This window comes from Rhincodon typus, chromosome 5, assembly GCF_021869965.1.
Source record: "Rhincodon typus isolate 14 chromosome 5, sRhiTyp1.1, whole genome shotgun sequence".
NCBI lineage: Eukaryota > Metazoa > Chordata > Chondrichthyes > Orectolobiformes > Rhincodontidae > Rhincodon > Rhincodon typus.
In genome coordinates, this window is record NC_063336.1 from 99738110 (window position 1) to 99750689 (window position 12580).

A 12580-nucleotide genomic window follows, 5' to 3' on the forward strand; every position below is an offset into this window, starting at 1 on the left:
ATCCAACGCATCATCCTCCGACACTTCTGCCATCTGCAATCTGACCCCACTACCAAAGACATTTTTCCCTCCCCACCCTTCTGTGCTTTCCAGAGGGACAACTCTCTCCGTGACTCCCTTGTCCGCTCCATACTCCCCACCAGCCCCACCACACCCGGCACTTTTCCCTGAAACCGCAGCAAGTGCTACACCTGCCCCTACACCTCCCCCCTCATCCCCATCCCAGGCCCTAAGAAGACCTTCCACATCAAACAGATGTTCACCTGCACATCTGCTAATGTGGTATACTGTATCCGCTGTTCCCGTTGTGGCCTCCTCTGCATCGGGGAAACCAAGCAGAGGCTTGGGGACCGCTTTGTGGAACACCTACGCTCGGTTCGCAACAAACAACTACACCTCCCAGTCGTGAACCATTTCAACTCCTCCCTCCCACTCCTTGGACGACATGTCCATCCTGGGCCTCCTGCATTGCCACAATGATGCCACCCGAAGGCCGCAGGAACAGCATCTCATATTTAGCTTGGGAACCCTGCAGCCCAAGGGTATCAATGTGGACTTCACAAGCTTCAAAATCTCCCCTCCCCCGACCGCATCCCAAAACCAGCCCAGCTCGTCCCCGCCTCTCTAACCATTCTTCCCACCTCAAGCCCCACCCCCATCTCCTACCCACTAACCTCATCCCGCCTCCTTGACCTGTCCAGCCTCCCTGGACCAATCTATCCCCTCCCTAACTCCCCACCTACATTCACCTTTACTGGCTCCAAGCCCGCCTCTTCGACCTGTCTGTCTCCTCTCCACCTATCTTCTCCTTTATCCATCTTCTATCCGCCTCCACCTCTCTCCCTGTTTATTTCAGAATGCCCTTCCCCTCCCCCATTTCTAAAAAAGGGTCTCGACCCAAAACGTCAGCTTTCCTGCTCCTCTGATGCTGCTTGGCCTGCTGTGTTCATCCAGCTCTACACCTTGTTATCTATAAATGATATAATTACTTATGTTGTCTTGCACATTCTCAGGATGTACCTGACACTCACAAGGCTATAGTTATTGTCATCCATAGTTACTGGGATATTGGTGGTTGGCCTCAGCCTTGAACATCTGCAAATATACTGCCGATACAGCTTCCTCAATAGTGTTCTCGAGAATTCTGATTATTGGTTCAGCAAGTTAAGATACTGTCTGACTTGGAGGGAAACTTGGATGCAATGGTGTTCTTGCAACATTGCTGTTTTTTCTTCTCTCAAATGTACAGGTTTTCATGGTACATTTGATCACTTTGATAATTGAGGGTAGACTGAAGAACAGTATTTGAATGGATTTGATTTGTGCTGTGTTCTATAGACAGGACATTCCAAACATTTTATTTACTTCAGGAGGGTAATCGGATTACTTTTAGTAATTTGATTACTTTGGACAAACATTTCAATAACCTATTTAGTCAGGGGTGCATTGAAACTTCACTGGAAAAAGTAAGGTCCTCAGGCAGCTAGGTAAGAACTATGATGCTGAAATGCAGAAAATAAATGTTAACCAACAGGCAAACAGTAAAAACTGAGTGGAGGGAACTCTTCTTTGCTGCCTTGGATAGCAGCAGGTTTTCTGCCAATGAATGGAAAATCTACATGATCATAATGAACTTGAATTAGAACATTTTATTACTATGCATTCGAGTTCTAATTTTCAGGATTAGGTAAAGATGTGGTAACGTGCTGGAAGTTACTGGGCTGACAGGTGCAAGTTTGACTTATTTATTCAAGATTCCAGTGGTAGTACAGTCATCAAGACACCTTCCTTTCACAAGTAACTGAAATATGACAGCCTTCACCCAGTTGAACTGATGAATAAAAATCCTCCCTTAAGAAACCTGCACAGAACAGACTCCTAAAGCACATCCTATGAGGCCAAATGGAGAGCCTTTTGTACTAGTTGTTGTTGAAAACTTTTATTGCTGGATTGAACTGTGATTAGAAAAATGAAATAATGATTTGTATTTGTATCACTGAGATGGACGAGGATTGCAAACAACTCTTGTAAGATTATTCTGCAGATTAAGCTAATTTGATTAATAATGTCTTCTTGATAGCATGCATATAGCATCAGAGATCTAGAAAAAAAAATGGCTTTCATTGGGAATTTTAAAGTTTAGGTAATGCAGATTGTACTTTAAAGTAAATACCAAAATCTGTTCTGTATTGATGTCACAAGACCTTTCATTTTCTAAAATTACAACTGGAGAATGAATTGATGGCCTTGAACAGATCATAAAGTTTGAAATAGTTTAAAAGTTTAAAACCTCAAAATGAAAAAGATGAATGCTTCCCTTCTAAACAACGGCATTATCTATTTAATTTGACGGTAGAGTTACATCTTAATTAAGGAATTTCAAACTATTTGGGTTTAAAAATAGCAAATGAAAATGTGACCTTGAGGTGCCAAATAGCACAAGTAATTTATGCAGTGCATGGTAATGTGACCAGCACATTTACAGAGAAGTATACTTTTTTGAGACTATCTTAGTTCCTATAGTAATGTGCTTAACCAAGGTGACTATTCTATGTTAAAGCACTTCTTATGAGGCTAGGCAGATACAGCCTTTTGATTTACTTTCACATTAGTCAATGACAGGAAATTTTTACCGCTGGGCTGATATCATGATTTGTGATCATATCACAGCAGAACTTTAGATGCGACAGAATTACAAATAATTCTTGAAGGATTAACAGGTGGATTAAACTAATTTGAGGATATTTTTTGGCTCCCAAACTTCATTTCAGTGGCCAGAGTCATAGTCTAAAATCAAAAGATGATGTGAGACTAAAAAGATATTAACTGCACTAAACAAACTGAGTTCTGTTCCTCAAAAAGAAAGGTGAAGTAGTTTGACTTTTTCAATAATTTGGCATTCACCTACACTCCAGCAGTTAACATGAGAAATGTGAAAAGCTGTTTTTGCAAGTTTTGCATTATTTTTGGAACTTTAAAAAGAATCAGAAACAACAATACTTTTAAACTGAGGGGAGAGAGAGAGCAGGAGGCAAAAGTTCAGGAGAGTGACCACGTGGAGAGGTTGGAGAAGGGATCTAGAGATCAACAAGAATACATCAAAAGAATCAAGCAGTGAACTTTCACAGCTGACTGACTGTGAAATTACAAACATTTCTGGAGACAGGTCAAAGAAAACCAAACAGTGTAGTGCAATTTCAAAGCTGACCTTAGAAGACCTCATAATTGGAACTACACACAGTAGCAAAGAGTGATAGCGATTTCAGAGCCTGGCCAGGTAAGTGTTTGATTTTAAGACATAAATCTTAATCTGTCACTTTTTTTGTCAATCTACAATAGTGAGTAGGGTGAGGTTTTCTTTATGTTTTACTGAGATCTGTCTTGATTATTTTTTTTAAATATAAGATAGGTATTAAGTTATCCTAAAGCAGTGTTTTTGAGCAGTAAGACTATGCTAATGCTGAGATTTTGAGAAAGTGTGTTGTGATTTTTTTTGAGTATATTCTGGGTCTGTAGATTGCTTAAGGTGCAGAGATGGCTTTTAGTAGAGTGATGTGCTCTTTCTGTCACATGTGGGAGACGAGGAAGAAAGTCAATGTTCCTGGAAATTACGTGTGCAGGAAGTATGTTTTGTTGTGAATCCTAACGGACTGCAGAGAGAAGCAGTTAGAAGCAATGAGGAATTTACAGGAGCCAGGGTGTGTGATGGATGGCAGTTTCAGGAAGGTAGAAGAACCACAGATACAGTTAGGTAGATGAGTTAATGGTAGGAAAGGTAGGAGAGGAGTCTCCTGTGGCTACTTCCATCTCAAACAAGTATGCTATTTGGATAATGTCAGGAGTGATGGCCTCTTAGGGAAATATAGCACTGACAGCCACGTTTTTGATAACAGGACTGGCTCTACTATAATGAGGGGTCTGTCAGGTTCCATGTGATCGACTGTGATAGAGGACTCTTTAGTCAGAGGCACAGACAGACTTTGCTGCAGCCAACAACAAGGCATCAGAATGGTGTGTTGCCTCTCTGATGCCAGGGTCAAGAATGTCTCAGACAGGGTGCAGAATATTCCCAAAGGGGAGAGTTACCAGCAGAAGGTTGTTATACATGTGGATACCAACAACATGGGCTGGTGGTGCAATGGTTGCACGTTTGACTCCAGGACAGGAGGTTGAGTGTTCCAGTTACGTCAAGCTCAGGAAGCTTTACAAACAAAAACAGAAGTTGCTGGACAAGCTCAGCAGGTCTGGCTGCGTCTATGAAGAGAAATCAGAGTTAATGTTTCGGGTCCGATGAGCCTTCCTCAAGTTTCTTTTTTACTTCTTTTGTTTTTGATTTATAGCATCCACAGCTCTTTTGGTTTTTACCTCAGCTCAAATTCTTGCAGACAGCACAGTGATTTGTGGTTAGCACTGCTGCTTGACAGCACCAGGGGCACAGTTCAAATCCACCCTTGTGCAACTGCGTGGAGTTTGCACATTCTGCACACATTCCCTGTGTCTGCGTGGGTTTTCTCCGGCTGCTCCGGTTTCCTCCCACAGTCCAAAGATGTGCAAGTTAGGTGGATTGGCCTGTAGGATTAAAGGTGTGTTTGTGGGTGTTGGGGGGGGGAAGCTCTTCAGGGGGTCAGTGTGGACTCAATGGGCTGAATGGCCTGCTTCTACGCCCTACAGATTCTATGCTGACCATGTATGAAGAGAAAGGGACGAGGTTCTGCAGAGAGAATATAGGAAATTAGGCAAGAGGTTAAAAAGTAGGTCCTCAAGGTTAGTGATATCTGGATTACTCCCAATGCCTTGTGCCAGTGACTGTAGAAATAGGAGGATAGGATAGATGATTGTGTGGCTGAGGAGCTGGTGCAGGGGACAGAGTCGTTGGGATCTCTTCTAGGGTAGAAGTGACGTGTATAAGGAGTATGGGTTGCACCTGAATTGGAAGGGGACCAATATTCTGGCAGGGAAATTTGCTAGTGCTACTTGGGAGGCTTTAAAGGGGAGAGAGTGGGGACGGGATAGTGGTGTGGTGGTGGTGTGGGGTGGGACCCAAAGAGGTAATGAGAAAAGAAGTAAGTCTGAGGCTAGTATAGTAGAAAAGAGGAGCAAGTTAAATAATCAAGGAAAGGCAAGAACAAGGGGAACGAGGTAAGACTGATGAATTAAACTGCATTTATTTCAATGCAAGAGGCCTGACAGGCAAGGCAGATGAACTCAATGTGTGGTTGGGAAAATGGAACTGGGATTTCATAGCTATTACAGAAACATGGCTCAGGAAGGGGCAGGACTAGCAGCTTAATGTTCCAGGGTATAGACACTATAGGGAGGACAGAAAGGGAGGCAAGAAGGAAGGGAAAGTGTTTTTAGTTAAGGATAACATTACGGCTGTACTTGAGGATATTCTTGGGAGAACATCCAGTGTAGTTGTGAGTGAACTGAGAAATAGGAAAGGAATGATAACCTTACTGGGATTGTACTTAGGCCCCCCAATAAAATTGAGCAGCAAATATGTAAGGAGATCTCAGGTATCTGTAAGAATAATAGGGTTGTAATGGTAGGGGAGTTTAACTTTCCAAACATGCACTGGGATTGCCATAATTTTAAGGGTTTGGATGTAGAGGAATTTCTTAAGTGTGTATAAGAAAATTTTCTTATTCAGTATGTGGATATATCTACTAGGGAAGAAGCAAAAAGTGACTGAGGTGCCAGTGGGGGAGCACATTGGGGCCAGTGATCATAATTCTATTTCTTTGACAGTATCAGACAACAACTTTCACAAGTTGATTGGGAGAGGCTATTCACTGGTAAAGGGACAGTGGAAAGTGAGAGGCCTTTAAAAACAAGAGTTCAGAGGCAGTATGTTCCTGCTAGTGCAAAAGGCAAACCTGGTAGTCATAGGGAATTCTGGATGACTACAGAAATTGAGGATCTGGTCAAGAGAGAGACATATGTCAGGTATAGACAGCAGGGATTGAGTAAATCCCTAGAGGAGTGCAAGGGCAGTAGGAGCATACTTAAGAAGGAAATAAGGAGCACAAAGAGGGGACATGAGACATATTTGGCAAATACGGTTAAGGAGAATCCAAACCTTCTACAAATATATTAAGGGTAAAAGCGTAACTAGGTTAATGATAGATGACCTTGTTGATTTTTAAGGGGCACTATGTGTGAAAGTACAGGAGATGGGTGAGATACTAAATGAGTATGTTGCATCAGTATTTACTGTGGAGAAGGATATGGAAGCTAGAGAACTTGGGGAGATTAATCGTGATATCTTTAAAAGTGTCCATAGCACAAAAGAGGGGGTGCTGGATGTCTTAAAATGCATAAACATGAATAAATCCCCTTGATCAGGTATATCCCAGAACATTGTAGGAAACTAGGGAAGAGAATGATGGGGTCCTTGTGAGATGCGTGTATCATCGATAGCTGCAAGTGAGGTGCAGAAAGACTGGAGGTTGGCTCATGTGGTTCCATTATTTAAGAAAGACGGTGAGGAAAAGCCTGGGAACCAGAGACAGGCGAGCCTGACGTCAGTGGTGGATAAGTTATTGGAGGAGACTCTGAGGGACAGGATTTACATGTATTTGGAGAGGCAAAGAGTGATTAGAGAGAATCAATATAGGTTCGTGCATAGGAAATTATGTCTCACTAACGTAATCAAGTTTTCTGAAGAAGTGACAAAGAGGACTGATAAAGGCAGAGCTGTAGACATGGTCTAAATGGTCTTCAGCAAGACGCTCAAGAAGGTTCTACATGGTAGACTGGTTGGCAAGGTTGGATCATATTGAAACCAGGGGAGCTAGCTAATTGGATGCAAAATTGGCTTGAAGCTAGGAAACAAAGGGGGGTGGGGAGGGTTGCTTTTCCGACTGGAGGCCTGTGACCAGTGGCGTGCTGCAAAGATCAGTGCTGGGTCCACTGCTTTTCATCATTTATATAAATGATTTGGACATAAATATAGGAGGTATGGTTGGTAAATTTGCAGGTGACACCAAAATAGATGGTGTAATGGACAGTGAAGAAGGTTATCTTATAACACAATGGCATCTTGATCAAATGGGCTAATGGGCCAAGGAGTGGCAGATGGAGTTTAATTTAGATAAATATGAGGTGTTGCATGTTGGTAAGGCAAATCAGGGCAAGACTTAAACAGTTAATGATAGGGCTCTGAGGAGCGTTGATGAACAAAGGAACCTAGGGGTGCAGGTGCATAGTTCCTTGAAAATGGAATTGCAGGTAGACAGGGTAGTGAAAGGAGGTGTTTGGCACGCTTGCCTTCATTGGTCAGTGCACTGATTACAGGAGTTGGGATGTCATTTTCTGGCTGCACAGGACATTGGTTAGGCCACTTTTAGAATACTGCGTTCAATTCTGATATCTCTGCTGTCGGAAAGATGTTGTTAAACTTGAAAGGATTCAGAAAAGATTTACAAGGATGTTGCTGGGATTGGAAGGTTTGAGCTATAGGGAGAGGCTGAATAGGCTGGAGTTTTTTCCCTGGAGTGTCAGAGACTGAGGGGTGACCTTATAGAGGTTCATAAAATCATGAGGGGGCATGGATAGGGTGAATAGTCAAGGTCTTTTTCCCACGGTAGGTGAGTCCAAAACTAGACAGCATATGTTTAAGGTGAGAGGGGAAAGATTTAAGAGGGACCTAAGGTGCAACTTTTTCACGCAAAGGGTGGTGCATGTATGGAACGAATTGCTAGAGAAATTGGTGGAGGCAAGTATAATTTCAACATTTAAAAGATATTTGGATGGGTACATGAATAGGAAGGGTTTCAAGGGATATGAGCCAAATGCAGGTAAATAGGACCAGATCAGTTTAGGATATCTGACTGTCATTGACAAGTTGGACCGCAGGGTCTGTTTCCATGCTGTATAACTCTAGGACTCTACGACTCTTAGAACTCTAAATTCAATTCATCTAATTTTCCTAAAATTAGAATTCAGAAATGATAAGATTAAAAAAAATCTGCCACTGGAGAAAGCTACTTGGCTTGTGATGCCTGTGCTGTTGCTCATTCTTCAACTGTAACTTTCTAAGCTTATTTCTCTGCTCTCTCGTATACTCATTTTTATTCCACTGTCAAATCTTTATCCAATTATTTTAAACTTAGATATTTATGGATAATCATTCTATATACAAACAACCTAGTTTCTGGAAACTGTATACAACATCCCAATGATTCTTTTAGCATCAATTCAGGGTTCATGTGCCCACGTGACTTGATTCATCAACTAGCAGATATGTTTCTCAGCTCTTTTCAGAAGCTTTCATGATTTTGAAAACTGCTATTAGGTTCTTTTTAACCTGTGAATAAGCCTCATTTTAAAAAAATATTCATAACTTATTCAAACTTTGTTGCAATCTTTTCATTGTTTTAATGCTTCTCTAATGGAGTGCATAGAAATGCACACAATAGTTTACCTTACAGAACCAATGTGATTCAAATGGAACATTACTTCCTTATTTTTGTATTCAGGTCTCAATATGTTGTTTCATACTATGACACCATAAAAAACAGGCTGTTCGGCCCCTCGAGCCTACTCCGCCATTTAATGATATTGTGGCTGATCCGACATTCCTCATGACCATTTTCATGTAATCCCTGTAACGCCGATCCCCTACTGATCACAAATCTATCTATTTCAGCCCTAAATATACACAAAGACACTTCACCCACAGTTGTCTGTTGCAAGGAGTTTTAAAGACTCACAATTCTCTGAGAAGAAATTCTTGATTATTTCAGTCTTAAATTGGCACCCCTTTATTCTGATACTATGCCCCCGGTCCTAAACTCTTCCACAAAGGGAAACATCCTCTCAATATTTACCCTGTCAACCCCTTAAGAATCCTATATGTTTCAATGAGCTCACCTCTTCACTGACTACAGTCCCAACCTGTTTAATCCTTGCTCATAAGACAACTCCTCCATACCAGGGATCATCCTAGTGAACCTTCTCTGAATGAAATGATATCTTGCCTTAAATAAGGGAACCAAAACTGCTCACAGTATTTCAGAAGTGATTTCACCAGCACCTTGTACAGTTTCAGTAAGTCTTCCCTACTCGTTTTATCCAAGCTCCTTGAAATAAGCGTCAACATTCCATTAGCCTTCCTGATTACCTGCTGCATCTGTGTGCTAGCTTTCTGCGTTTGATGCACAAGTACTCTCAAGTCCCTTTGTGTTGCAGTTTTCCGCAGTTTTTTTCCCCAACATATATAGTTATATGATTCTTACTACAAATGGTTTTCTTACTTTCAGGACCAAAACAATACATTTGATCATTGTAGGAATAGCTAAAAAGAGATTTGCTGTACCACATAAAACAAATGCGTTGCGTATCCTGCAATAGAATGAGGGCTTTTCCTTTTGTGATTATTTGTGAACACACTTTTCCGGAGTATTTCAAATTGTCAGTGTGCCATACGGTCTATATTGAAAATACAATGAATTGTGGGAAACTGCAAGATTGTGTATTTTTCTAAAACAGTACTATACTTTCATCGTCTAAAAGTATCAGTTTTTTTTTAAATCTCAAATTGCATACTTGTATTTGAAATATTTAAATTGTGGATTCCACAAGTCTTCCCATTCTCTGTAATTTTCATAAATAGGTAATAAGACCATGCTAAGCGTGTCTTAATCACTTCTGCCACTGCTTCATCGTATTTCGACACTGTGTATATTTATCATAATTAAGAGCCTCACACAATAAGCTCCTTTTAACGTGTGGTGACTGTAGACAACAATAATAGCCATTCCTAATTACAGCCAGTGGATGAATCGGCCATTCTTCTGATTCCTGTCACATTACAGAATCACAAACGATTTGAAAAGATCAGTAGAATTTATCATACTCAGGACTACAAATTGAAACAAAAAGGTCAGAGGTGAAATGGTCTGGCATAGTTTGGAACCAAATCTCATTTGGTATTTACGTTACAAGCTTTGCTTAATAAAGTGTCAACGTTGGTTATTTTCAGTGGGTGTTGAATAAGGAAGTTCTTTGCTGCTTGGCACTGTAGATTTTCTACCACATGCTCCCAAATAAGATCTTCTTCTTGATCAATTTATCTTGATGCTCATTCCTTTTACTTGTCAATGTATCTGAAAGTCTTTTTCTTCCTAACTGAGCTGAGGGACACAACTGATCTGATCATTAAAGTTAACAGTGAATTTAATTTTAAGGTCAGTGTTATGTCATTAAACAGTTTCATTTGTTGAAACAGAATGTGTATTTTGAGAGGATAGTCTACTTTATATGGATTAATGGGGAAAAGGGGCAGTTATACAATTAGTATAGCTCATATAAACTATGAGACCACATACCCTTTGCTTCTCATTGCTTCTGCTGCTGCTTCTGTTGTTAGTCAAGCCACAGCACTATTGACATTTCTCACCACTAAGCTACAAATCACACTAATGAACATAAAGGTATCAATTATCAACAAAATGCAAGTATTTTTAAGGCTATGATGTATTTCACTGGAAATATCTGAAAGAAACAGTGCAAGATAATGGATGTCATTTTGTATTGCACACAATGTATCACAAAATACTTTCTTTTTGTTAAGTACAGGGTCACTATACTATGGCATGGAATGCATGATTGTAATGGTATAATTTAGTTACTGTTATAAATGAATGTTGCTTAAAGCAGTTGAATATAAAATTTTAAAAATTCAACATAGCAAACAAAATTCATTAATTGAAATGGTAGATTGTACTTAGAAAATGTCTTCATTTAATCTTAATGATTATTTCCTTAATTCACAAAATTAACAATAAATGGATGTAAAATGGATGAAGTCTGAAAGGTAGTAAATATAATTTATGGACAATAGTTCATTTAACTTGCCTGCAGAATGTTAAACAGTTTATTCTTGTACTGTCTTCTGTTTCCATCTGCAGTGAGGCTTTCCAGTATTTCTCAACATTACATACATAAAGTAACAGAGGCCCTCATTGAATCATTGATCTCTGTCTGCCAAAGCTATGTCAGGGCTTTTTAGCAAAATTCCTTGAAACATCTCAGTGGAACAAATCCCAACTGAGATGCGCACAATTTGCTTCAAGAACAAAAGATCTTGCATTTATGTAGCTTATCTAAAACCTTTCAGTCAATGAAGCACTTTTGAATTGTAGTCATAGTTGTAAAGTAAGGAGTAAATGAGGAGGAAAATTTGCTGGATGTAAAGGGTCCTGTCTGATGTCCAACAGGAGAAGGAGAATCAAACTTGGTACTGGGTCAGGTCATATCACAAGAACATCTACATAAATTAATCTGGTTTCCTGAAAAATGTATAAATCACTTTACGACCTTGCTAGGTGTATGAGGTTAGAATGTGAAAGAATGGAATGTGAAAGATATAAAGATGAGGATCAATGATTGTAGGCAGAATGAAACCAGAAGTAGACAAGATGGTCAATTGAATATCAGTGAAGATTTTTTTAACCATTGCACAGAACAGTTGTACATATAGTAAAAATCAGCCTTAAAAGCCACCCTTATAGAAACATTATAGATCTACATTGATTTCAATTATGATAATAACGATTACCAAAGAATTGCTCAACTATAAACACCAAATGAAATGTAGCTTTAGGTGCACATTTCACAGACTGGATTTCAATAAGTTTCAAAAGTCAAGCATTACAAGCAACTCTAGAATGGGAGCCATTTCCTGCTTACCACATGGTTCTAATGTCCCAGCCTCGAATAGCTGTGTCATTCGCTGTGGCAAGTTGTGAGCAGTTGTGATGAGGACTCCAGCAGCCAGAAGTAAACTTTAACTGACCTTTTCCTTTCAAGGTTGTAGAACATGAGAGCTAAAAGATCACGCACAAACAAACAGAAATGGAAAGACGATGAACGACAATTCAGAAACCAGATAGATGAACTCACTATCTAGGAATCTATAAAGAACAGCATTCTTGCAACCAGATCTTGGTAAAGCAATAAGAATCACTATAACAATCTTTAAAATTCAAAAATGGTAAGCCTTGATGTGTTCAGTCATAACAAATAACAGAAGCTGTCAAGACTTTTTCACGTCAACAATATTTTACTGTTGCAATCCCCCCACTGCTATCACTATGAGCTCTTGATAGATTATGCAAATATAAAACTACCACGATGAAAAACAGATATAACAGCATTTAAATTTATTTCACAAATCCCACAATTATTATTTTATGGAATTCCTAAATCTAAGTCAGTTATTCATGGCCCTCTTTACCATCCATGGGTTATGATACTATGGCAATTATAATTCATTAAAATGATTTTAAGACATTACCAGCCTACAACGTCAATAACTAATGGCATTTATGAAGTATAAACAAACTCAAACTTTGTATACTGGCTTTACGTGACTGTGACATTAGGCACTATTAGGAAATTTTGCTTGCAAAATTGATTTTAAAATACGTGAGGGTTAAAAATTAACCATCTTTATCATCGGAGATAGTAGGAACTGCCGATGCTGGAGAATCTGAGATAACAAGGTGTAGAGCTGGATGAACACAGCAGGCCAGGCAGCATCAGAGGAGCAGGAAAGCTGACGTTTCGGGTCTGG

General features: G+C 39.8%; 1 protein-coding gene across 1 annotated transcript in view; it reads right to left on the reverse strand.

Moving 5' to 3' along the window:
* The window catches only part of LOC109915903 (EARP-interacting protein homolog), a 73942-nt gene that overhangs the window by 51082 nt on the left and 10280 nt on the right, over positions 1-12580 (reverse strand). Inside the window, exon 2 of the mRNA XM_048597005.1 lies at positions 11695-11831. Within this exon, the coding sequence (XP_048452962.1) occupies positions 11695-11831 (137 nt within the window). The remainder of the gene's footprint in view (positions 1-11694; positions 11832-12580) is intronic.